This window comes from Phalaenopsis equestris, unplaced genomic scaffold (genome assembly GCF_001263595.1).
Source record: "Phalaenopsis equestris unplaced genomic scaffold, ASM126359v1 Scaffold000038, whole genome shotgun sequence".
Lineage (NCBI taxonomy): Eukaryota > Viridiplantae > Streptophyta > Magnoliopsida > Asparagales > Orchidaceae > Phalaenopsis > Phalaenopsis equestris.
The window spans coordinates 893297-920031 of NW_018164480.1; the positions used below are offsets into that span (position 1 = coordinate 893297).

The 26735-nt window shown below is 35.7% G+C and overlaps 1 protein-coding gene across 2 annotated transcripts; it reads right to left on the bottom strand.

Annotated features, from left to right (window-relative positions):
* Window positions 1–62: 62 nt before the first annotated feature.
* On the bottom strand, window positions 63–25766 carry LOC110019002. Of its 2 annotated transcripts, none has more exons than XM_020716519.1 (5): window positions 25590–25766; window positions 18089–18336; window positions 10360–10570; window positions 9846–9973; window positions 63–448 (listed from the first exon to the last, which is right to left on the bottom strand). In XM_020716519.1, exons 1-4 carry the CDS (start codon window positions 25722–25724, stop codon window positions 9851–9853), a joined length of 717 nt encoding a protein of 238 aa, XP_020572178.1. In that variant the 5' UTR covers window positions 25725–25766; the 3' UTR covers window positions 63–448; window positions 9846–9850. The 2 variants fall into 2 exon arrangements, with proteins under 2 accessions (XP_020572178.1, XP_020572176.1); XM_020716517.1 differs by having other exon boundaries at window positions 67–448; window positions 9824–9973.
* Window positions 25767–26735: the final 969 nt, after the last annotated feature.

The window sequence follows — 26735 nt, forward strand, 5'->3', positions numbered from 1 at the left end:
TTTATGTATATAAATGTAAAAAAAATGAAGTTTAGGTGTTAGATATGTAAAATCCATAAAAAAAGAGTGGTACTTATGTAAATCTTTGAATAAAAAAACCAAAAGCGCACAAACAAGAAATAGAAAAAATATTATGTCACGAGCTCCTACTCCTCCATTTAAATTTAATTTAGTTGGATGAGACGGCTGTAATTAATTCCAAAACTAATTATAAAATTATTATAAGACAATTTTTTATTATAAGAAGAGAGATTGCAGTATAAGATAGAACCTGAGAAAGGCGGCGAGCAGAACGCGAGGCTAAGCGAAGCCAGTTTCAGGGCGCCTCTTCATTGGCAGAGTTGAAACAGAGGATTGGCTTATTTGTTTTCCTCTCAATGGTCTGCCAAAGGAGAGTTGCCCTGTAACTGACCTTCAGCTTACACAATTTCTTTTTTGCATAAAAAACCTTCCAAGAGAAAAACAAAAAATTGAGGTAATTAAAGTGCAAAAACATTATTTTTTTCTTGCAAGTAGGTGATTGTCTCAATACTGTGAGTTTGTTTGGGATTTTTACAAACATACCACCCAATTCCTATGTATTTACATATCTAGCACAGACTTTACTTCTTAGTTCTTACATTAATAGCACCCAAATCTCAATTAAAGGTTAAGGAGGCATACCCAAATCTCAATTAAAGGTTAAGGAGGCATATATATCTGTAAAAATTGAAGCTTAGGTGTTAGATATGTAAATACATATCTTTTCATGTCTTTAATAAATGTCATACACTGCCCACGGACCCTAGAAAGAATTCAGACTTTTATGAATATTAATGATATATTTAGATGATGATATTATCTTACGAATAGATAATATAATATCAGACGGAACATGTTGAACCAAACATCCCGTAAATTGCAACAAATATATTGAATCCCATTCGTAAAAAATAAGATGTTCACATTTCAAACGTAAAAGATAAGCATCATCCAGAAAAATAGTTAGTCAATTAGATTAAATAAATAACACAGCACTGCCAGCAGCCATTTGCGTAGCCCATCAACCATGTTGCATTATGTTGTCGTTTCTACATTTTTTATATTTGGGGAATTTACATACATACCACCCAATTCCTATGTATGTCATTATCTAACACCTAAACATTTTTCTTTACATTTATACCATCCAAATATTCCATGTCACATAAAACATATCAACTTTTAAAAAGTGAGATGCAGCTTTCTTGCATAAGGTGGCAAATATGAATAAATTGAAATTAGATTTGTGATTACCTGAGAATTGAGTGGTTTGCATGTGAATCTTCCTTAATTTTTTTAAAATTTCTAAATTTTAGCACTTAAGGAAACTTATAGCCACATCACCAAAACTTTTTATACCATCTTAGTTTGAAAAGATTTAGGATTTACAATAGATATATATTTAGGGTCCATTTAAGACAACTAGTTTCCTTTCTGTAGCATCATCCTCTTATGAAGTAGGCAACTTGACAGACTCGACAAGTAAAAGTAAACTCTATTGACTTTACATGAATTTGTTTTCTACTTGAAAATCAGTATATACAATCTAGGTAACTAAAAAACTATAGGCTAGCTAAATTCATTTTATGGCAAGCACTTGTTGGACCATATTATCTAATTTTATTTAAATTGCATAAATGTAGCCTTCCATATAGAGCTATTCTTAAATAAGAAGTCAGATGGTCAGCTAAGGGCATTCAGTAATCTACTCAAGTTTTGTGCTTTCATCCCAAAACTAATCACTCAGGATTCACTTTATGCTCCTTTTGTTCTCATATTTTTAAAACAATTAATTTAGTAAGATTCATTAGAAGCTAATAAACATATTTAGATCTAACAACCTTTCCAGTGCGATGTGCATGGGCTAATGTCAAAGACCATAAACCTAGCTTTAGAATGAGAATGGTAGGGAGAGTCAATAGTCGATTGCAGTGGAGAACTAAGATATCGTTACTAGCAGAGAGGTCTATCAAATTATGGAAAGACTCATCAAAATGATTCAAGAAGTTATGGAGCATGTTCCACGAACTACCTTATATCCAAATAATGAATATTTGAATTCCTTCGTTGGCTGAAAATCACCAAGTTTGTAAGGCATTAATTTAGACTCCATTTATTGGTAAAACCCATTGCCACAAAAGCGAGAAGGAAACACATCAACCTAGTAAAGCCAAGAAAGATCAATAACCATTTACAAACGCATTTTCTGAGAAATTACTAAGAGATGGCCTGTAACAAAATTCAAATTTGTACATTTGAATTTGCACAAGAGGAAGACTGATCCAAATTATTGCATTAATTATTTTTGTTTTTAATCGATCACTATACTGTGGAACATCAATGATGCTATAAAGCATCGATTGCTTTTACAATCTTCAAAGAGCCAGCATTGAGATGGCTCTCTTTTCTTACATTTGGAAACATAACCTCCTTGGTAGAATTCAAGAGAAAATACATCACTCAATTTAAAGTGCCCACAAATCGCTAAAAATTTCTCAAAAGTTGTTGAAAACGAGAAAGAGGTAGGGCAAGTCCCTAGAAAGTTTATTATTCTCTTTCAACAGGAGAAGCTGGAAGTTAAAAATTAGGAGCCAATAATCACTCTAGTTGCATGCATTCAGGATCTCAAACGGACAATTCAAACGTGGACTTGGATTAAAACAACCAAAAATATTGATAGAAATATTAAAACTCGTCAAAAATCATAAAGAAATAGAAGAAGGTAAAAACATGAAATTTCAAATTAATAAAAGTCTCATGACAACATCATCAATATTGGGTGATGTATTTTCTCAATTTTGCAGAACCTAAACACACCATGGCAAACAACAACCACAACAACATCATCATTTGCGAGTTGAGCATAGGAACTACCTAACTTACAAAAAATTTTCAAAAAATGATTCATTAGTAGCCAATATATATCGCACTTAAACTCCTTCAAAATATCATATGCAAACTTATTGAAAACAATCAAAGACAAGAAATAGTTCCACCAGCCACCTATGCTATATGCATAACATCAATAACAACATAATATATTCATTAAACACCGTGCTGTATATAAGGATCATAGATCTAACATCTTCATTAAAAAGCGAAAAAGATTAAGAAATTTATATTTATCCATCCTAATGTCGGTCGTTTTTTTTAACTTCGTGATTTGAAAAAGTGATGGTTTTGTGATTTTGAAAATAATTTAAATATAAATATAACTTTTTTTATTTTAAAAGTAACATTTCAATTTTAAAATAGGTGAGACCAAACGGGTCTCACATTTTAAATAATTTAGATGATTGAATACAATACTACAAGCGATACACTTATCCCGAAGAATAAACATATCACTTGTAATAGAGATTCAATCACCTAGACTAAAGAATTTGTGGCATCCGTTTTGGTCTGCGAAATATCTTATAAAAAGACCAACAAGTTCCCCTACCTAACATAAAAATATTAGATAGAGTTTATTTTATCTGGGTTCCAGGTTCCCTATAGAGTCAAACCTCTATATTTAATTACATCTTAAATGACTGGGGGCACTTAATAAAACTCTCGATTAAGATCGGTGGTTTTGCCTTTAAGATTTCAAAGTTTAGGTTTTCACGATTGGACATGGGAAAATCAAATGAGAATGACTTAAAATAGGAACAATTATTTAAGGAATTCAAAAGGAAGAAAAGTAGAGGATATCACGGATCCGGGGAAACCTCGATGAAAACCCCGATGAACTCCCAACTAGTCTATTGTTTAGCTTTATGTCTTTTGAAGTGATGTTTATTTGATATTTCAATCCTGCAAATTATTTAGGAGTTAGGACTTACGTTTACACAATATCAGACTATGCAAATAGCCTAAAAGATAGGAGAATTTATACCGTACAACACGGTAACCTCGGAATCCTAAAGTGTTAGGACTTATAATTACACAACAGAGTTGTGTAAAAAGCCTAAAAGTGATATGTGAGAGTTTACGTTGCGCTAAACAAACTACCTCGAAGTCCTATAGATTGTTACTTAAACTAAGAAAATTGTATAGTGTTGTGAAAATGTTTATGTATGTGTTTTTGTGTTTTTGCTGTTGCAGATCCATCTTGAAGTTGTTCCTCGTCGTGTTGCCCACGATGTTCGCTCCAAACTCTTCGTAATAGCACCTTCTTGTTTAGTTTTGATTTTGAAAATGTACCTAACCACTAGGTTTTTCTAAACTAAGGCATAGTATGTATCAAAAATAACTAAACATGCAGTATAAAGAAAATAACAGTATAGTGCATAATAGAAAGAAAAGACAGTATAGCATGCTGAGAAAATAATATAACAGTAACATACTGAGAAAATAAAATGTTGTAATATAAATTAAACACGTACCCCTGAGAGGTTCATTGCTCCTACCTGAGAGGTTCATTGCTCCTTTAAGTTTAGCTATTATGCGCTGTGTAAAAGGGGAAAATATGACCTTAAAAAGACTTGAGAGAAACAGGTACATCGTTGGAAAAAGACAAACAAATAAAATAAAATACAATATCACATATAAAGGACCAATAATAGGAAATTTATATGTGATATTGGGAATGTCCCCAATTGCCAGAAGGATCTAAGTGTAAGACTCAAACTCAAATCCCAGAGCATTGGGTTTCAGTTTTGGTCAAGTTAAGGTGAGAATTTTATTATTTGATTTAATTAAATCAGTCATGAATCACAATATAGTGCACCCTCGTGTCTAGTGTCCTAATTAACTCACGAACTGGGGTCAAATGTTTGATTTCTTAGGTTCATTTGAAAATTAGGAAGATGAACTCTCTCAGGGTGTGCTCCTAAGATCTAGGAAGCCTACACTTTAATTTGGGCCTGAAGTCTTCTAAAGTGTCGAATTTCAATTAAGTATCCCTCAACTAATCCCCGAACATTTTTAGATCAAGCTTAGCTCGCTATCAGACTCCTAAAATCTAGAGGTAAACCTAAAGTTTTAGCAAAAAGTGTTATGAAGTGTGTTTCAATCTTAGTTAGGGTAGTTGGATTTAAGTTGATTCAAAGTTTAAGGGATCTAAGTGCAGGTCTACTGATCTTTCAATCTATGTCCCTAATCATTATCTAAACTCTCACTCTCTTCCAACCTTCAACTATTTTTCCAATTTACAATTTCATCTTTCATGTGCAAAAAGAACGGTGAATGATTTGCTATCATATCCCCTCTTTAGGTTTTATCATCTCGAAGATTCAAATTCTATTTTTTATTTTCTCTCTCTTTCTCTTTCTCTCATATTTCCTTATAAATCATTTCTGAATATAATTAAATTGAAAATTCTCATTTTTAACTTACTCATTAAAAAATAATAATAATAAACGAAAAGGAGACCGATCTATTTTTAAAACAAGGTCAAACCAGTAAAGCTTAAAACGAAATCATGAATGTATCGATCTAAAGACGTTTAAATTCATAAAAAGGTAAAAAAAAGGAAGGTGATCTCCAAAAATCAACACTTAAAATGTTCAAATCGATATATGAAAGTCTCAACATGTAAATCAAATTTTAATGAATAAAGCTTCAAAAATGCAATTTGAACTTCATTAAATAAAGCCTCAAAGTCCTTGAATCAATCTTAGAAAGATATCATTTTCTCACTTTTCATAAATGAATCAACGCGTGACAATTTTATTAATTTTCAAACCCCTTTATGAATTCAATTTATATCAAGTTTACAAATATGTCACAAAACAAAAGAGAATAATCCATAGGGAATGAATTTTCAAATTTCCAAAAGCTGTACCAATACCAATTCCATTCAACTCCATTTTTATTTAATCAAAAGCTCTTCCCTTTTCATTCATTTTTTTTTTTATTTCATAAACATGAATTTATTCATATAAGTGTTCAAGGTAATAGAAAGAAACAACCACCAACCTAATCTACTCCACCAAGAGATCACAAATTATAGCTCACGGGTAAGGTCAAAAGAGAGGAGGACTCACGGGTAAGGTGTGAGGGAGCACAACAAAGCTCTAATTAATTCAAGAGTAGGAGCCAAAAGAGAGGAGGGCTCAAGAGTAAAGCCACATGTATCACAAAGACAACAAAACAGCTTCAAATCCAACTCACGGCCAAAGACAACCCGAGAACAATCTCAAAGGTAGTAAACACCAAATGAGACTCACGGCTAAGCAGCAAACCAAAGTTTACTAAGCCAACAAAGCTACCAAACCATTCTCTCAACAAGGCTAACCCAAACCCAGCAGAAAGGGGGAAACCAACTCACGGTCAAGGACAAACCGAGCCAGCACTGGGGCAAACCAAGCCTAAGAGAAGATCCAAAACAATAAGAGATTTCAATCAAAATAAATCACCAAAACAGAGCCCAAATCGACCCCAAGAGAGGGGCAAACCGAGCCCAGCAAATGGGCAAAACCGAATCTAACAAAAGGGAGAAAAAAAAATAGAGAAATATTCCAGCTAAATCGAACTCACTAAATGAGTTAAAACAAAGTTATAAAAATCAGATTCTATAAAGCCAAAATCGAGCCCAAGAAAAGGGCAAATCTAGTACAATACATGGGGCAAAATAGAAAGCATGAAATGAGCCCCCAAACATATCTTTCCATAAACATAAAACAATTTCCAGCATGCATTCTAGTAAGGGGCAGCAAGAGAAACATGAAATAAGCCTCAAACATATTTTTCCATAGACATAAAACAATTTCCAGCATGCATTCTAGTAAGGGGGCAGCAAGAGAAGCATGAAATAAGCCTCAAACACATTGTTCCATCTCATAAAATAATTTCCAGCATGCATTTCATACTTCCAAATATTTCAAGCAACGAAGGTAATAAAGACAGGTCTCAAACATGCTTTTCCATATGTATTTCTAAAGGAGTAAAATGCATTCCAAGACCACCTTAGCCATATTTTCAAGTGTTTCAAGCAAAAGAAAAGTAGAGGTGATCCATATATATGCATGATTCATTTCTCACCATTCTAAGCAAATACTCATGCTTAAGCTTCAAAATAAACTTTTATATTTCATGCCATCCGAAATGATGTAAAATAGAGGAGAGGAGAAGAATACCTCTTAATGTCGACTCAAAGCAAAAAAAGTACGGCAGATCCAAAAAAAGGAAAACAGCCTTTCGAGCAGCACTCCAAAGCCACTCTCCTTTTTCTCCATGTAGAGAAGGAGAAGAGACGGAAGGGGAAGGGGAAGGGGAAGGGCGTCGTCGCTTGGATCTACTTGGCATGCATTTCATACTTCCAAATATTTCAAGCAAAGAAGGTAATAGAGGCAGCCCTCAAACATGTTTTTCCATATGTATTTCTAAATGAATAAAATGCATTCCAAGACCACCTTAGCCATGTTTTTAAGTGTTTCAAGCAAAAGAAAAGTAGAGGTAATTTATATATGCATGTTTCATTTCTCACCACTCTAAGCAAATACTCGTGCTTAAGCTTCAAAATAAACTTTCATATTTCATGTCATCCGAAATGATGTAAAATAGAGGAGAGGAGAAAAATACCTCTCTTTATGCAAACTTAAAGCAAAGAGAGAATAAAGTAGATTTGAGAAAGTCACTCCAACAATAGCCTACAAATACTCCTCACGGTTCGACAAATCCAAGCCTCGAGACCCTCGAACAACAGAGGGGAAGAAGATCTTCTCTCCAACAGGAAAAACAGAAAGAGGTAACTTTCTTAATAGCGAAGAATGGAAGCAGAAAACACCAAGTCCTTCTAAAATCTCCCCTCTCAAAAGAAGCCCTCTTTTTTTTAGTCAAAAAGAAAAGACAGAAGCACCACCACTCCCAAAATCTCCTCTGTGAGCTAATAGCCAAAGAAACGAAAAAAAAAAGCCACATGTTCGCCGCCCTAGCCAACCAATCAAAAAAGGGAGAAGGAAACGACACCATAATGAGGAGAGCGTACAACCTCAAGGAGAAGAAGCGTCGGCCAGCACATCTCCTTGCGATTGGAGAGTCGAACGACTGTAGTGCCACGTAGAGAAGGAGAAGAGACGAAAGGGGAAGGGGAAGGGCGTCGTCGCTTGGATCTACCGTGGAAGCTAGGGCAAGGGCAAGGAGGAGCGGGACGAGCACTTCATCTGTTCGAACCCATGAATGGGTCGAACAGATGGTGAAGGGTGCGGGTGATAGCCTAAATAGAGTTAGGTTTTAATATAATTATAGTTTAGGGGTAAAGAATTATAAAAAGCATTTAATATTTTGGAAAAAAATAAAAATTGAATTTGTGTTTTATTCGTGCGTCGTAACATATCGAATATGGATGTCCTTTCTAGGTATTTTCGACATTCCGGACGCTCTGGCGCGGTCCGTTTCGCCGTCGGAGGTCATCCGGAGAAGTTCACATTTTCACCCGTCCTTTAGGCTCAATTGAAGACCGTCCTCGTGCAATTTTGTAAATTTTGTACATTTAGTGTGTGTATGTGACGAAAAAGTCGTGACAATGTTTTCCTAAGGCTTGGAGTCCTATTAGGAACTTTTCCCTTGAGTCTTCACAAAATAGCCCAAACCGCTCGTTCATAAGACGATGGACTTGTGCCATAAATGTTAGACATCAAAGAAAAATATGAAGTGGTTAGAATTTCTAAAATGGTGGGTCCCAATTCTAGTTTTCTAATATGGTCAATAGGAACTCCTAGAGCTAGATCCTAGGATCCTGGAAAAGGTAATGACCTCAAAAATGAGGTCAACACCTAAATGTCGTCTAGAAAACAAAGAAAAAGGAACAAATTAATTAACCCAAGCAAAAATCATTTGGATAGCAAGAAGTATTCCATGAGGAAAATATTTATACTAAAATTTTAATTTGAAAGAGACGCGGGCATTTGCTTAACAGACTTTGCAATGTAATTCGTTTACATTTTTTTAAATAAATAAAAGTGCTAAGAAATTTGTTTTGAATGATATCTATAACAAATTGAAATATATGGAACTTGGTATCGATCATATTCGGGCAACTCCCCCACAGCCCCCGACACCTTAGAAATTTAAATTTTAAGTCTTGGAATCAATATTCATCTATTTAATTTGAAATTTACCAAAATTCAAATTTGAAACTCTACACAATGATGACTTGGATTAAAAATAAAAGAAAAAAACGTATGCACTTCACGGAAGCTTCAGCTTAATTTCATCACAATTAATTAAGATTTAGACATTTTCTAAATTTGTATGATAGTTCATGAAGACCTTTCTCATCTGTTCGAACATATTGAACAATCTGATGGGACCAGCTTGAGAACCATGCATGATTTTAAATTCATGTCGAAAAACTTGCAGTTTTTTAAAACCAACCAATTAGTATTTTGCCAATTTTGTCATAACACCATTAAATTCTTCAATTGTAAGCGCCCTAAAACTCTTGTTAAAGAAAATCCAGTGATTACTTAGGCAAATCAAATTAAGACACATCTCGGAAATATTATACAATGGACGGTTGAGATCCCTATGTAATTGCAATGAATCCTCTCCCAACCATTCAATTCATTTGAACGGTATGGATTAACTTCTTTTATCCTTTTTAAAATCAATAGGGTTTTCGAAAATTTAAGTAGCCAAACTGAACTAAAACATAGAACAGCATAATTTTAAGTTAACAACTGCTTTACATTAAATAATTCCAATCTAATTTTTAAGGAAATAATTGCTGTACCAATTGCTTTAACTAAACTTTGAATTTCAGCATTTAACAATCTTCCTTAAAACAAAACATATTGTTAATCAAAAGGAGCACGACGTGATTGATGTAAAATTACAAAAAAATATTTAAAAATTGAATAAAGATGTAAGATCTTACTCGCATGCAGAGTGCATCAGACCTTTATTATGCAAAAGCTACATCAGAGCGCAATACATATTTGATACCCTTCGTCACAGAACGAGCTTCATGCAACATGCACTTGGCTCCATGAAGATGAAGAAGAGCCATTCCCTCATGTGGAGAAACCTTGAGACAGTAAACCAAGCCAGACCAAAGCTTAATTAAATTAAAATGTAATAATAGGTAACGTTTAAAATTAGAGTAATGCTTTTGCCAGCCTAAACAATAAGTGTCTGCAAAATTTTTTATAAAAAAATAGGGGCATTTACATACATACAACATAATTCTTACATATTTACATATCTAACACCTAAAAATTCATATTTACATGCATACCGTTCAAATCTTTAACATTACATGAAAAAAATACAAACATCAGTATCTTTTTAAAAGTGAAATACATCATTTTATGACACCAAAGTGTTAGAAGTGCAAATACTAAACTTTGGGTGTTAGATAAGTAAATACTTAAGAATTGTGGTATGCATGTAAAATTCCAAATAAAATAATACCTCAGCGACAACCCCATGTCTTTGATCATAAAACACAGTCTCCCCTCCCGCCAGGGGTTGCATTGAAGAGTCATTGGTGCCAAGGTTGGCCTTCCCTTTTGGACTTAAAACGCCACTAAGATAAACTAGTAGAGTGTAGTAGGTTCGTCCGCCTTGTTCAAGCTCTACACTCTCATCAATGTGCCTTCCAAACATCTGGCCGACTTTATATCTAAATGAATAAAACAGCGTAAAATATTAGGAGAATGGACACAATATAAGCTAAGACTTGGAAATCCGGTACTTCTAATCAGTCATAATACATCAAGCTGTTCAGCTTGCAGTTATATAAAGTTATGAATACACAATTCAATTCCCATGCATATGGTTTTAGCATCTGATAAAATTACCCAGTGAGTTATTAATTCAGATTTAAATGAGGATCATATTCAAAATTCAAAGCTTGGAGAAACTATAGATGTAATTCACGTCTATAAGTGAAAAAAGGGGCATTTACATACATAGCACAGAATTCTTATGTATTTGCCTATCTCACACCAAAACTTCATATTTACACACGCACTCAAATTTTTAATATCACATAAAAAATCACATTATTATCAATTTTTGTTGAGAATTGAACCTTATTTAGGGTCCTATTAGTAGAAAGAGAATATTGAAGAAGTCTAAGTGTTTAGTTGTCAAACATTACAATACCCTATTTAAGCCCATGTTACGAATGTACAGATTAGGATTTCAACAATTCTTTCTTTTTGGTATTAGAGCCTAACCCTAGCCGTCACTCCTCTCTCACTCATTCCTCCCTAACCCTAGTTGTCGCTCCAGTGCCCCTCCTCTCTTCCGACCGGCTGCTGCATCGAGAAGAACAAGATAAGAGGAAGATTTGGGCACAGTGAAGAAAGCAAGAGCAGTATGACGTCGACGGGTCGAGGCGTAAAAGGATTCAAGCAACTTCTGTGAACAAGGGGAGAAGACAGTGATGGTTTCAAGAGTCCTCTACAACTAGATTTGGGAGACATCCGGTTGTGGTAAAAGGCTGGGGTGGAGAGGAACCAACGAAAAGTTTGGAGTTCTCTATGTATTGCGATCCTACTCATTGTTGTAAGTCACAAATCCAAAGCCGCTCAGCCTCCCCATCTCTCGATCATTGATAAACTTCAACTCGAGGAAGCCAAAAGGGTTGAAGGCGCTCTGTAGCGATTTTTCGTCTGATCCTGCTCTTGCTGCGAAACCAGAAAAGCAATCGAATACTAGAGATTAAAGTAAAGAACTTCAAATCGACGAAGGTTTTCTTCGAACAAGGGAGGTGCAACCTTGTGATTGAGGATGACAGGAGATAGAGATATTGTGAGTGGTAAAGGATCAGACCTTCTGGAAAAAATAGATTCTGAGATTATGAAAGACTTGGTCGGGCTCATACAAGGAGCTAGTGTCTCGACAGGAACTGCCACTTCGCAGGTGAAGCTTAATTTACCTTCCGTGGATCTAAAGCTTGATCGATCAGCCATGTATCTGAGTTGATCATGTCGGATTAAAGCGGCACTAGTAAGGAAGAGGCTAAAGAGATATATGACCGGGGATGAACCAAAGAGTGATGGTTCTGAGGGGATAAGTGGAGGACCGCACACGCCTTAAGCTACACTTGGCTACTCAACTCGATGGCTCTGTCAATTGCATCATCAGAAGATGACATTTGAACTGTGAGGGACGTCTGGGCAAAGCTGAAGAAGATTTAGGTTGGGACTGAAAAATTACATGAGGGTGTTCAAGATTCAACGTGAGATAGAAGCAATGGTACAGGGTGATAGATTGATTCAGGAATATGCCATAAATCTGACGTGGCTATAGGCAGATCTTGATCACTTCTCACCAATATCGAGCCGTGGCGATCCGGAGTGCAAGAAATGGGAGACCTTCACACAGATAAAACCTATGGAGTTTTTGACCCATCTGAACCTGTCCTTTGATCAGAAGAGATCAATCCTCCTAGCTCAGGCAACTAACTCTACAATGGATGAGGTCATTGTTGTGATGATATAGGAGTAGAGTCACATGAAGCTATACTTTGAGTCGAGTGGAGTTTCAGGTGTGAGATCAGTTTTTGTTGCCCCGAGCTCAGGTATGATACTTGTCCAGGAGGAGACTCACAAGTGTTTCAACTGTGGTAAACCGGAAATCTGAGTAAGACCTATTCTAGGCCATCTAAGGAGAGAGAGATGTGAGGACGTGATAGGGTGGAGGCCATGGTAGTTGAAAAGGTGAAAAAGGGGGCTATCAGGTAAATTTGATGGTGGTAGAGGAGGGAGGGACAAGTATGGTTTTTATCAATGAGAATGATGAGTGTCTGGAGTTGTTGAAGAGTAAACAAAAAGCAACAAGAGATGGGGCTAAGGCTGCTTCCAACCATTCGCCATCAAAGGATAACATTGTCACTTACACTCACTCTAAAAAAGGCACTTGTGAATACATGTCCTTGCCTCTATTTTCAACGAAGGATCATCAGAATGGATAGTAGATTTTAGTGCATCTTAACATGTGATAGTTACTGCTAAAGTGTTTTCTTCTTATACTCCCGGTTGTAATTAATAAGAGTACAATGAGGGGTACTAATTATATGACTTTATCCAATATTTTACATCTTTCTTTTCCAGTTGAATTTTTATCCATTAATATCATTATTCTCCAACTAAAATGAGTTGTTTCTTTTGATATTCTTATAGTGATCTTACAAGAGAAAAAGAATGATCGAACATTTAGGATTGGAACGTGACATAGTGGACTCTAATACTTGGACCGGACTCAATTTTGACATCCATTGGAGAGAGTGTTAGAGTAGGAGAATCTAGAAGAAGTGCAAAGAATGTGTTGCTACTACATCAAAGATGCGTGTGATACTCTTGTTTTGGCTTATTGAGTCGGTTATATCCTTATTTGTATGAAAATTCAAATAAACAAAAGTTTATTTGTGATGTTTGTGAGTTTAACAAGCTTACTAGGAGCTCTTATATCAATTCTAGGAATAGGAGTTTTGGTGTTTTCGACTTGATACATTTTAATATATGGGGACCTTGTTCTATAAGTTCTATAAATGATTATTGATATTTTGGTAATTTTTATTGATTGTTTTTTCTTGTATTACTTGATTTTATTTGATGATAAATAAGGGTGGCGTGTTTGTTTGCTTTAAGGACTTCCACAAGACAATTCAGACTCAATATGAGACAGTAGTGAAAATATTGAGGACTAATAATGGGACAGAGTATACCAATAAAATATTTGGGGAATATCTGCCAGCTAAATAGATACAACATCAAATCACATGTTCATACACAACGGCACAAAACAGAGTAACAGAGGAAGAATAGACACGTTCTCGACGTAGGTCGGAGCATGATGTGATGCAATAAATGTCCCAAAGCACTTATGAAGGCAAGTAATGTTGATAGTTGTTTAATTGATCAATAGGATATCATTGAGGGTGTTGGATTAAAAATCTTCTTGTAAGATGTTCAAAGAAAATAATAGTTTTTATTGAATGTGTTTGGTTATGCATATTTTGTTAAAGATAACAGGTCACCAGTAAGGAAGCTGGATCCCAGAACTGTAGAATGTATGTTCGTAGGTTATTCTGCTACCCATAAGGAATATGTCTGTTGAAGCTCAATAGAAAAGAGACGGTGAGCATAGATTTGTCATTTAGAGAATTTGAACTGTACTACACCCAGAATGTGACCTCACCTTTCGGTGACTCACTAGATATTAGAGATATGAGCCAAGGGGGTGAGTACCAACGGTGAGAGAATATTTAACCCATTGGTGACTCACCCTAAAATCAAAGTTTATCTCAAAAGACGGAAGGGGGAAGCAAAAAGAATATTTAATCTACAGTCTCAAAAGATGCGACGGGCCTTCAGCATACCTGCAAAAAATGTTAGATTATAAATAGAGAGCTCCCCAATTTTAAAAATAATTCTCCTCATGAGTTCACTTTTTTCCCCACCTAAAGAATGGAGGTTTTCAAAAATTTCCTAATTGCCCCAGTATTGTGCCTGCAAAAAAGCATGAAACCCCAATTTTAAAAGAATTTTTCAAACGCATTTGCAATTTTCCCAGTCTGATGGGTATTTTGCTCTCATTGAATGGAGGTTTTTTGAAAAAGGCTTCCCACATTATATTTTTTGAGCCCTGACGGCGTTGTCGGAAAATAAAAATAAAATATCATACAGATATATTTTTATTACAATACATAATCACAAAATAAAATAAAAATGCAAAGCAAACATTAAAAAGGTTAAGTAGGGGCTTAGGTAGAGAAAAAGTTGTAGAAGAGTTGATTCGAATTTATGAAATCAAATAGGAATCCTTTAGATTAGCATAATAAAGTTTTCCTTCATTTGATTAACAGAAGTGAAATAGGTTAAGGAAAAGGGGCTATGGCATGGAATCGCACAAGGAAGGAGAGACATGCGAAGGCTTTAGTGCAGGGGAGATTTTGGAGCTTAGGAAGATCATGACATAGGGTAGCAGCGTCGGAAAGAAAAACTCGACGCGGCAGAGAAATCAGCGAGGCTTTCTGGTGGAGTATGGAGGATTTCGGCGAAACGAAGATCTCGGCAAGGAGAGTGCGGGACTGTGCAGCAAGGAGAAAACAACGCGCTTGCTGTGAGGGGAAGGAACGATCGCTTTTTGGTCGCATGAACAGGGAAGATATAAGGAAGACATCGACAATGACAATGGTAGTTCTTTGGATCGCGACTTGAGGAGGATCACGATACAAGTAGGGAAATCTGGGTGCAGCTTCACTACGCGCAAGGAAGAAGTGGAAGGGAGAAGCACATTGCGGGTTTGGATCGCTTAGACTAAGAAAGCTTGGTCGGAGAGATCGATCAGAGTTTAGTCGTGTGAATAAGGAACGACCATGAAGCATGATTCAAATAGGAAAGAAAGGTGTGATTTCCTTGGTTTCTACATGTAATTTGGAAAGGAAGATGCAAACGGGGAGGAACAGTGGGCTTGTGTGACTTAGTGCAGCAAGCCTTAACAATTTGGACAGGAGAGTCATAAATTGGATTTCTATGGTAGAAAGAATAATGAAACCAAATGAAAAGGACGGTGGAGGAATATCGGTGACTTACGTTGTGCATCGGAGAAGATGAATGAAGCTGATGAAGCGTAGACTAACACAGGGAAATGGAAAGATTTCAGGAACCAAGAGAACGAGCGACAGAAAGACGAAGGGAATTTTGAGAGATACGTGCGAATGAGCTAAGGAGACTTCATTCCTCTGTTTGAAACTGAAGAGGAGAGTGGGGGAACGCTTATTTCATTAGGGCAGGCTCCCACGGACGGCAAAGGTAATTAATTAAATTATTAATTAATTTAATTAATTAATTATTTATTTATTTATTTATTTATCCTGTTTTTTTCTTTCTTTTTTTTAATAAAGTCAAAGAGTGTGAGCAATGGTTTATCCTGTCCTGCTTTTTTCTTTCTTTTTTTTTATAAAGTCAAAGAGTGTGAGCAATGGTTTATCCTGTGAAGTAGTTCTAAAGATGAGCTAAGGGCGTATACTCGGAGAAGTAAGCAAAATGAAGAAATGGTGTCTGCAATATCATTTGCGTCAGCTAGTTTCTCGTACTGGTCTTCCCCGGCTCTAGAGAAACATACACCATCCACCCCCAACTCAGAAATCTCATGTGATATGATTCCTCCTCTTCCTAACCCCCCAATTGTAAGGAGGGTCTCTCGCAGTAATGCGTAAGATCCTCCTGATTATTTTAGGTGAGAACATGACATTGATAATTTTATTTCATATTCTAACATATCACCTTTGCACGAAGCATTCATTGCATATTTGAACATTGTCTCTATACCCAAGTGTTGTCAGTTTGTTAAGAAGAATTATAAGTGCAAAGCAGCCATCAATGAAGAGCTTAGGGCTCTCGATAAAAACCGAACATAGAAAATAGTGTCACTACCAACAAAAAAAAGACAGTTGAGTGCAACTGAATCTTCACAATGAAACAAACTCCAAAGAGAATGTGGAGCGGAATAAAGCACAACTGGTGGCGAAAAAGTACAGTCGGACATATGACATTGACTATGATGAAAACTTGGTACCAGTAACGAAGATGAGCACAGTGAAGATATTGGTTTCTCTGGCAGTATATGGTGGGTTGAGGTAACACCAACTTGACGTGAAGAATGCATTTCTTCATGGTAAGTTATTGGAGGAGGTATAAGGAGATACCACCAGAATTCAATACAGCGCAGACAGTGGGCAAGATGTGTAAGCTCAGGAGGTTATTATATGGCTTTAAGTCGAGCCTGGTTTGACAAATTTAGAAAGGCTGTAGTAGGCATAGAATATCAGCAGATCAATGCAAACCATACAGTGTTCTTTCAACAAAAAGAATGTCACATCATTATATTTGTTGTGTATGTTGATGACATCAATGTCACTGGTGATGATGAGACAGAGATTGCCCAACGAAAGGTAAGATTGGAAAATAAATTTGAAAGGAATGATCTTGGACGGCTCAGATACTTTCTTAGAATTGAAGTAGCCCGTGAACATAAGGGGACGGTCTTGTCCCAAAAAAAATATGTACTAGCTCTCCTCACGGAAACAGGCATGCTGGGGTGTAAACCTGCATTATCTTCAATTGACCAGAAGGTCAAGTTGAGTGCAAAGGCAGAACGACCGGTTGATTGTGAGAGGTACCAGAGATCGGTGGGTCTTCTGATCTATCTGTCACACTCGACCCAGCATCCCTTTTATAGTGAGTGTGGTAAACCGTTACATGCATGAACCAAGGAACGATCAATGAATGTTATGTATCAAATTCTGAGGTACGTGAAGAGTGCAGAAGAGAAAGGGTTGCTCTTCAGAAAGAATTGGCACGTAGACATTGATGGCTTTTATGATGTTGATCGGGCGAGTTGTGCATATGACAGAAAATCCACCTTGGGATACTACATGTTCGTAGGGGGCAACTTATCTTTTGAAAAAGCAAGAAACAGCCTGTAGTAGCAAGGTCAAGAGCAAAGGCAGAGTACAAGGTCAAGACTTTAGGAGTTGTAGAGTGATGTGGTTGAGAGCCTTGTTGATTGAACTCAAGGTGGACCAAGGAACTCAAATGAAGTTGTGTGCGACAAATCAATAATCAATATTGCCAACAACCCAGTGCAACGTGATAGAAACAAACATGTGGAGATTGATAGATTCTTTGTCAAGGAAAAGCTGAAAAACGAGCTACTAGAGCTAAGTCATGTAGCCACTGGAGAACAAGTGACTGGCTGCCTCATTAAAGTACTTCAATAGATTTGTCTATGTTATGTGAGAAAATGGGCTTCGTGGATATCTTTTTCCGAGAATCAAACCTTATTTAGGGTCCTATTGGTAAAAAGGGAATATTGAAGAAGTTTAGGGGTTTATTCGTAAAACATTGTAATACCCTATTTAAACTCATTTTATGAATATACAAATTAGGTTTTGAACAATTCTTTCTTTTCTTAAAAGTGAAATCCACCTTTTTATTCATAGGTTTAAAACACAAAAGTACTATGTACGTAAATATGAAAGTTTAGATGTGAGATTTGTAAATACACACAAATTGTGCATTAACCTCAGATTGTTTTCCCATAAATTTAACTTGCAATAAAAACTTCCACGAGTTCAAAGAAAAGAATAATACTATATAAATAAATAAATGAATATATACATCACCTATAGAATCGAATATTTGGATTTAAACCAACAGCCGCTTTCCCATAAAGTTTGATGTCGTCAAATACTTTATTCAAGCCAGACTCCCATAGGCTTTCCGCGAGAATGGGGTCATTAACAGATATGCGATCATTGTCTCTGTAAGCTTCGCCTTTGGTAGGACCCAGGCTCCCTTGATGGACGAAACCGATCAACTCTGCAACTTCAATAAAGGTCTTTGCTTCATAAGCTGTGAGGAAGTTTGATATCTGAAAAATCACAAAAGAAATTGCAGAATGAGGACTGAAGGCAACCAACATGAGGTTAACACAGATCTCTTAGTAAATATTGAAATTAAATAAAGACATAAATTTCCTCGTAATATCAAAATAAGCTATATATCAGAAAATGTGTAGGCAAATGCCTCTTCTACTAGATAAGTTGCAGTTGAGGCCGTCATTATTTGACAGCTACAAGCAGGCCCATCATTGTTTCACTGATTGATTAACAAGCAGAACCAAAACAAATTTCTCAAATCAATTTTACCCATAACACTTCCACCCCTCAATATTTCCCTGAAATGCAAATAAGTTCATGGTAGGTTTTCAATTACTTTAGCCATCAGGAAGTCTCAGAGGATTTCTTTAATATCAAAATACAATTACTTTTGCAGTATATTAACGGCCAAGCCAGCTACTCGCTGGACCTCAATGGACTCCAACTCCAAACAGATCCGGGAAGAGCATGGCCCCATCGGTGGGAAGTTAAAAATATTTTTGAGTCATTTCCTCTGTTGTTGTTCATAGTAACGGAAAGGACCTAGAAGTGGATCATGAAAATCGGAACAACACCGTAGAAACTACTTATACTTCGACCATGGCTTCGATCCAATTAGAATCAAAACCACACCGTAGAATACGATTACACAGATTCAAGAAAATCAAACAAAAAATTCAAACGGAGACAAAATAAAATAATTCAAGAAAAAAACACACCAGGATTTAACGTGGAAAATCTCCAGAACGAGAAAAAATCACGGAGTCATGCCACCATGAAATTTTTATTATTAAATTCAAAAAAATACAAAGAACTCACTCAGATGTTCTCTCTAGAAGCAATGGAACTTACATGACTTCGCTCCAAATCCTACCTCAATCCCACAAGAGAAATACACACCTAAATCCTCCTCTTAGACCCTTCTCCAATTCACGGAAAACTTTTCGAATAAATACACATGCAGATATTACCTTTATCGCTCAAAATCACGAATTAAGAACTGCTCCAGCACCAACCATCCAGCGGTGCAGTCACGTTGCATGTCTACGTAATTATTTTCCTTGCTCAAAGAGGAATTTTGGAACCGGCGCGGGGGCACTTGTAACCAGTGCAAGGGCACTGTATGCACCAGAACGGGCACGCATTATAGGCGCAAACACGCCTCGCCCAAAATGCTTTTGGGTGCTTGGCCTGCTGCTTGGTTGTCGTGGGGTTGTGGGTGCATCCTAGGTTCCACAACTCCAACATAACCATCTAATCCAACACAACCCTAGCATATACATAGACCAACTACATGGCTAGCAAAAAAAAAATCACATCAAGCATGAAAATAATCACCATCATCCTTCATTCACAATGTTCAAAGCATAAAGATGAGTTCCAATTGTTATGCGAAAACAATAAAAAAATAAATAAATTCACACAACAGTCAAACACAAACTATTTACGTGGTTCGTAGTTGACTTGATTCTCCTACATCCACGTTGAGGTGATTTCACTAACACCAAATGGGGAGAAAGAAAAACAGACTTGGGGTTACGATTTCTGCACTTCTCATCATAACTCTCTCATGAACCCTAAGTCTATTTTATAGAAAAAGATTAGGGCATACAAGTAAATAAAGTCAAAAGACCGAATTATGCATAATTGGGGAAAAAGTCATAAATAAAACAATTTTCACCTCATCTCCTACTTCCAGATAAATGGAGATAACCAAATGAGCTCCAAACATCAATTCAACTGCACCAAGATGATTGCCTACATACCCCCTCACGAAGGGATCAAGCCTCGCATAGTTCTTCAAAATTTTTGATTGGGCAATCAATCTTAAGCTTGGATGATCACCAAACTCCTGCAGTAAGTGAACTTCTAGACTGGCGGTACCTTCATGAGTATGTTCGCTAGATTCTCCCTCGTATTTATTTTCTTCAACATAACCTTATTTTCATCAGTTAAGTCCTGAACAAAGTAATATTTCACATCAACGTATTTGGTACGAGTATGATGAACTGAATTTATAGCCAAAATATTACACTCTATCTGTCACAGAACACCGTCAGAGACTTCCGATCAACTCTCAAGTCATCTAATAGACTCTGAATTCATATCGCTTCATTCATCGCCTCTATGACTGTCCTGTACTCAACCTCCATAGGTAAAAAAAATAAAAATAAACTGAAGAACCGACCTCTAACTACTAGACATCTTCTAATGTGAATAAAGAGTCAATTCTAGATCTCAGCCTATCCATATCACCTATATAGTTTGAATCGGTGTAACCCACACACAAATTTACAATAAATGATTGTCTCTCAAATATCAAACCAATATCAATAATACTATTCAGATACCTCAAAACATTCTTCATAGTCTACCAAAATTTCATTTTTGAATCATGCATGAACCTACTCACAACACCAACTGCTTCTGCAATATATGGTATAAAGCAAACCATGACATACATCGAACTGTCTATTGTACTAGCATGAGAAACTGATCGTATCTCTTTCCTTTCTTGATCGTTTTTAAAACACTGATCTAAACTCAACTGAAAGTGAAATGCAATGGGAAGACTCATCTTCTTGCTCGAGTCATCAACCCCAAATTTTTTCAGTACCTTCCGAACATAAGCTAAACATTTCCAGTTGTCTTGTCCTTGAGAATCTTCATGTTAATAATTTTGCAAGCTTAACCCAGCTCCTCACTTTGAAATGTTTTGACAGTTAATTATTCATCCTATCAAACTCAATTTGATTAGTATATGCAATCAACATATCATTAATATATATAATCAAATAAATGAACTCATTGTTAGTCAATTTCTTGAAATATGCACAATGATCATATTGGCTCATATACTTTTGTCCCCCCATGAACTTGTCAAAATTTTATATCATTGTTGTGATTATTGCTTTAATTTATATAAAGACTTGTCCAATTTGCAAACCAAATTTTTTAATGCTGCGGGTGCAACATTTAGATCTCCTCTTATAATTGTCTCGTATAGGAATGCAGTCCTCACATTCAGCTGTTCCATGATCTGACTGTGATGTGCTACAAGTGCTAAGAGAACACGGATTGAGGAATGTTTGACCACTAGAAAGAACACCTCGTCATAATCAATTTTTCTCGTTGCACAAAACCTTTTACCACTAATATTGTCTTGTACCGCACATCAGCTCCATGAGATCCTTTTTTGCATACACCCATTAGCACCGATGGCTTTCAGGAATATTCACCAACCTTTAAGTAACATTCTTCCGAAATTAAGAAACTTCATCACTTCATCCATTGTCACTCTACAAAAATCACATTATGGACTCTCCACCGCTTCTTAATAGTGACAAGCGATTTCTATCTACGTGGCTGAAAGTGCAAATGCAATGTGGTCGTTCAACCAAGCTAGTTTTGGGATATTCCATTGTCTGGTTAGCAATAGTTCCTGAGTAGGAATCTCATCCTCAACATCTTCTTCTACCTCCTCCTGAACACTATCAACAGATACCTCCTGAACTATAACTGAATCAACTATCTGAGTCAGAATGAACAAATTTTATGGAACAAATGGAGTTGCATCAACATTCAACTTTCCAGTATATCTCTCCACCATTTTGAGTCATGATTTTTCAACAAGTTTGTCTCATCGAATGTAACATCCCTGCTAATAACAATTTTTCTTTCCGACTGATCACATAGTTTGAAGCCCTTGAAACTATGCTTGAAACAAATGAAGATTGTCCTCTTTGCTCGTGGTTTCAGTTTATCATTTTGCACATGGTAGTAAGTTAAACACTCAAACACTCTCATGTGCTCACCCTGACCACGTCTCTTTTGGGATCTTCTTCCCAATAATTGCAAAAAGCAATCGGTTCATTAAGTGACAGGCATAGTCTATGGTCTCGGCCCAATAGGCCCTATCCAACTGAGCATTTGATAACAGACGCCAAACTTTCTCTACCAAAATTCAGTTCATCTTCTCTATCACTCTGTTCTATTATGATATCTCTCAAACAGTGAAGTAGTGTTTTATCCCAGCTCTCTGACACTCTTGCAAAAACGCATCTGAAGTGTATTCGCCCTCATTGTCTGATATGATATATCATATATTTTTACCAGTTTGTGCCTCAATCCATTTTTTCTAAGTTATGAAAATCTACCGCACCTTTCTTTTTCACTTCATGGTGTACACCTAAATATATCTGAAGTAATCATCAGAAAAATAAATAAAGTATTTACGCTAGCTGAATGATGTTGTCTTCGTCGGGCCTCAAACATTTGTTTAAATATACTTTAAAATATATTTCGTAAAGTGGATGGCAGTGCCAAAAAATATCTAGTTTTTTTTTTGTCAAATACACAATGTTAACAGAAATCAAACTTGCAAGTGCTCATTGCTTTAATCAATTATTGTTTCACTAAAGCTTGAAGTAAAGGTTTTCCAGCATGAGTTAGTCGGCTATGTCATATCATAGTGACGTCAGAAGAATCATCAGCAACAACAATCATTATAGTTATTGTACTACCCTAAAGATGAAAAAGATTGTGATGGTGAATTCCCTTTATAAAAATCAACACTTCACGACATGTCCTCAGAACATCTGCATCAATACTACCTTGCTGCCCTTGAATTCTGAAAGCCCAACTGACAGCAAATTCTACATGACGTCTAGAATATATTTAACGTCAGTCAGCTCCCTCATAGTATAATCATGCATACTAATAAAGATACTTCATACATTAATAACACGACAAACTTGATCATTGTTCATAGTCAATACACCGATATCGAGCTTCTTGTACATACAGAACCGCATAGTTAGCACATGTGTCTAGTATCCAGCACGAATCAGCAGTAAACAAACTATGAAAAACTGAAAATAACGATACATCTGAATCCGCCTCTTCACATCTTTCCCCGATGATATTAGTTTTCGCCTTAAATACAATTTCATTTCTCTTCTCATTCAGCTTCGAACAATCTTACTTCCAATGAACAATCTCTAAACAAAAAGCATGTTGATTTCTCTCAAGACTGCGCCCACGAGACTTGCCCCACTTTTGAGAAGTATCGTGTGTCATCTCTATTTGTTAAATTCTTCTTCTTTTGATGTCTGTCGCGTTAGAGTGCAAGTGTCTCAGCTAATTACATCTTTGAAAACTTCTTGTCCCTTTGACAGAACTCATGATTTAATAGCGTCGCAGTCACTTTGTCATAACTAAAGACCTCCTTCCCATGAATGAGTGTCATCGTGAAATTTTCGTACTCATTTTAGAGCAAATTCAACAAAAATAGTGTATTGTGCTCATCTCCAACCTCTTCATCTAAATTTAAAAAGTCTGTTAACAAAAAGAATGACTTGTAAAGTCATTCAAATGCTTATTAATAGTAAGCCCCTGTCTCCTTTTAAATATATAGAGTCAACGTTTCATATGAAGATAGTTCTCTACGTTCTTCGTGAAATATTTGTTCTCCAACATCCTCCATAATTTCCTTGTAAAATTCTCAATCATCACCATATATTAGATCTCCTAGGCCAAGCAATTTTGAATCAAACCAAAAGTACTCAGGTTCATCTTCAACAAATCATTCTCTGACATCTCTTCAGAACATTTCTCACTATCCAGGACTTCCTCCAGATTCAAAGAACACGGTACATCTATCACCACACATCGTCACATGTCAAAGTTTTATTTGTCATTAAATTTCATCACATCGATTTTGACAGAATGAGTAAACAATTGATAAATCAACTTTTTCATTGTTATATAGTTGAAGTTGAAAAACCTGATATCATGATATCATTCATTACTTCCACCGTCTAAGAGAAATCTTCTCTATCAGAATGAAATAAAAAAGAAAAACAATAAAAAAAAAAATCACCTGACAAAAGAAGAAAATATTTCTTTTGTTTTTTTTTTATTTCTTAAAATGGATTTTTTTTCTTTTTTTCGAAATTCCCTTTTTTTCTGGTTTCCCAAAATTCTCTTTTTCCTTGAAAAAAAATTCCTTTTTTTTCTTTTTCCAAAGTTCCCAAAATTCACTTTCATTTTCCTAGAAATCTCCTTTTCAAAAAAAAAAACTCCTTTTTTCTAAAAAAAATTTCCTTCATTTCTTGCTTGTCGTCGGTCTGCAGTCGGAGCTGCCGCTAAAACAAAACTCATTGTATGCCCTCGAGCTCCGCCTCTGCTGCTGACCAAATCTATGTGTCCAAGTCGTAGGCCTACGGCAGAACTTTGAAGTATGCTAGCAAAGCACGTCGGACCACCTGTTGCAACAAACGCCAGCAACATGCGCCGAATATTCTGTTGTTGAAGTCGAACCATGCCCTAATCATGAACTCGAATCTCTGATATCAATTGTTATGCCAAAACAATACGAAAACAAAGAAATTCACACAAAAACAATCAAACACAATCGATTTACGTGGTTTGACGTTAAATTGATTTGCATACGTCCATGGGCAGGGAGATTTCACTGGCACATGATCTAAAGAAAGAAAAACCAGCTTGAGATTACAATTTCTGCACTTCTCATCATAACTCTCATGAACCCTAAGTACCTTCTATAGAGGAGGATTATGACATACAAGTAAATAAAGTCAAAATACCAAATTACCCCTAATTACAAAAAAGTCATAAGTACAACAGCAACACCTCCATAATTACCGTTTTTCAACCAAGTGCTTGCTTATGATAGGTTATTTTCATGTAATACCTCTTATATAATGAAGCTTCAAGTAACCTTATTGAACTATTGAATAACATTGAAAATTGTTCTTCGCATCAGTTCTGAATAGCACAGAAATCTTCACAAACAACAATTGATTAGCTGCACGTATATTAAACAACTATGCTAACACCATAATTTAGATGAAATTAAATGAAGGAACTTCCCAATTTTTTTACTGAGAGTAAAAAATCTTCAAAAAATTAAGAAGAAAAAGGACGGAGTTCATCTCGCATGAGAGTTAAGCAATAAAAATCTTAACCATAAAGAAGAATTTCTGCGTCGCGGTTTCAAGAAAAATAATCCGTTCGCTTGGCCTGACAGATCGACAGGAGAGATACCTTTCCCTTCCCCTAATTCGTTTAATGCAAAAACAAACGACAAATTTCTCTATAAATCAAAAACCCCCATCGAATAAATCGCGAGGCATTCGTAACATAAAGCACCTCCAAATAGCCGAAAGAAACAGCTGCGAGAGTGTTGGAAGATCATACCTTAGAGAGTGTTGGAAGATCTTACCGTAAAGAGATGGGTGCTCTTGAGGCGATTGACCTTCAGGTCCTTCTTAGGTTTTACTGTAGGCCACTTCCCGTCGATTTCCTTCCCCATTTTCATCTTCTTCCTCCCGAATTCCTCCTCGTCCCTACCTGCCATCTTCCGTCCTATTAAAACACCACTAAGGAAAAAATTACTCGCTGAAACACCAGCTGGTGCAATATATGGCTACATAATTTAACGAAAATATCTTACTCAATAAAAAGTTTACACTAAAGTTCAAGTGATATATGTAGCTGATGAGATTATCAGATTAATACTAAAAATATAATATGAAGTTAAATAATATTTTTCTAAATTTAATTAATTAAATGATAAAAATAAAATCAAATAATTTTTATTTATGCTAGTTAGAAAACATAATCTTACTAATAGTTAGGCATATGATAATATAAAAATGTTATGCAGATAGGATACCTATGGATGCATATTTTTTGTTTGAATGTTTATTTGTATCATAGAAATAACTCTATAGATTAATACAACATCATTATATCCTACCAAATGTCATATTTTTTGTTTAAAATCCTAGTCTAATTTCACAACTACATGAAACTTTAGATTATAATCTACACATTCTAATCGAAACTTTAGGCCACCTATATATCATACCTGGAACCCGGAGCCCACAAACCCAAAGAATCAACCAAGTAACCCATTAACACCCAAACTAAACAATCAACCCTCTAACCTATTAAATTACGAGACCATTATCTTACCATTAACTAAACAAAAATCAACACTACTCAAACTCCACCCTATACGTACATAGCACAAATTTCTTATGTATTTACATATCTCATATCTAAATTTACATAATTAAGTAAATAGTACAAATTTATTTATGTATTTTCATCTCACACACAAATTTTCAAATTTACATATTTACATAGCATATATTTACATACATATCACTAATCTTATGTATTTACATATCTCATACCTAAATTTTCATATTTACGTACCTTGCAGTATGTTCTTATGTATTTACATATCTCAAACCTAAATTTTCATATTTACATACATAGGACAAATTTCTTATCTATTTACTTTTTTTACACCTAAATTTTCATATTTACACATTTACATACAAAGCAAATATTTACATAT

Coding starts and splice junctions, on each gene's coding strand:
- LOC110019002 (XM_020716519.1), bottom strand. CDS start 25,724: ATGGCAGGTAGGGACGAGGAGGAATTCGGGAGGAAGAAGATGAAAATG. Junction 18,337..25,589: donor AGAGCACCCATCTCTTTACG/GTAAGATCTTCC, acceptor GTGATTTTTCAG/ATATCAAACTTCCTCACAGC. Junction 10,571..18,088: donor CCAAATATTCGATTCTATAG/GTGATGTATATA, acceptor TTATTCATTTAG/ATATAAAGTCGGCCAGATGT.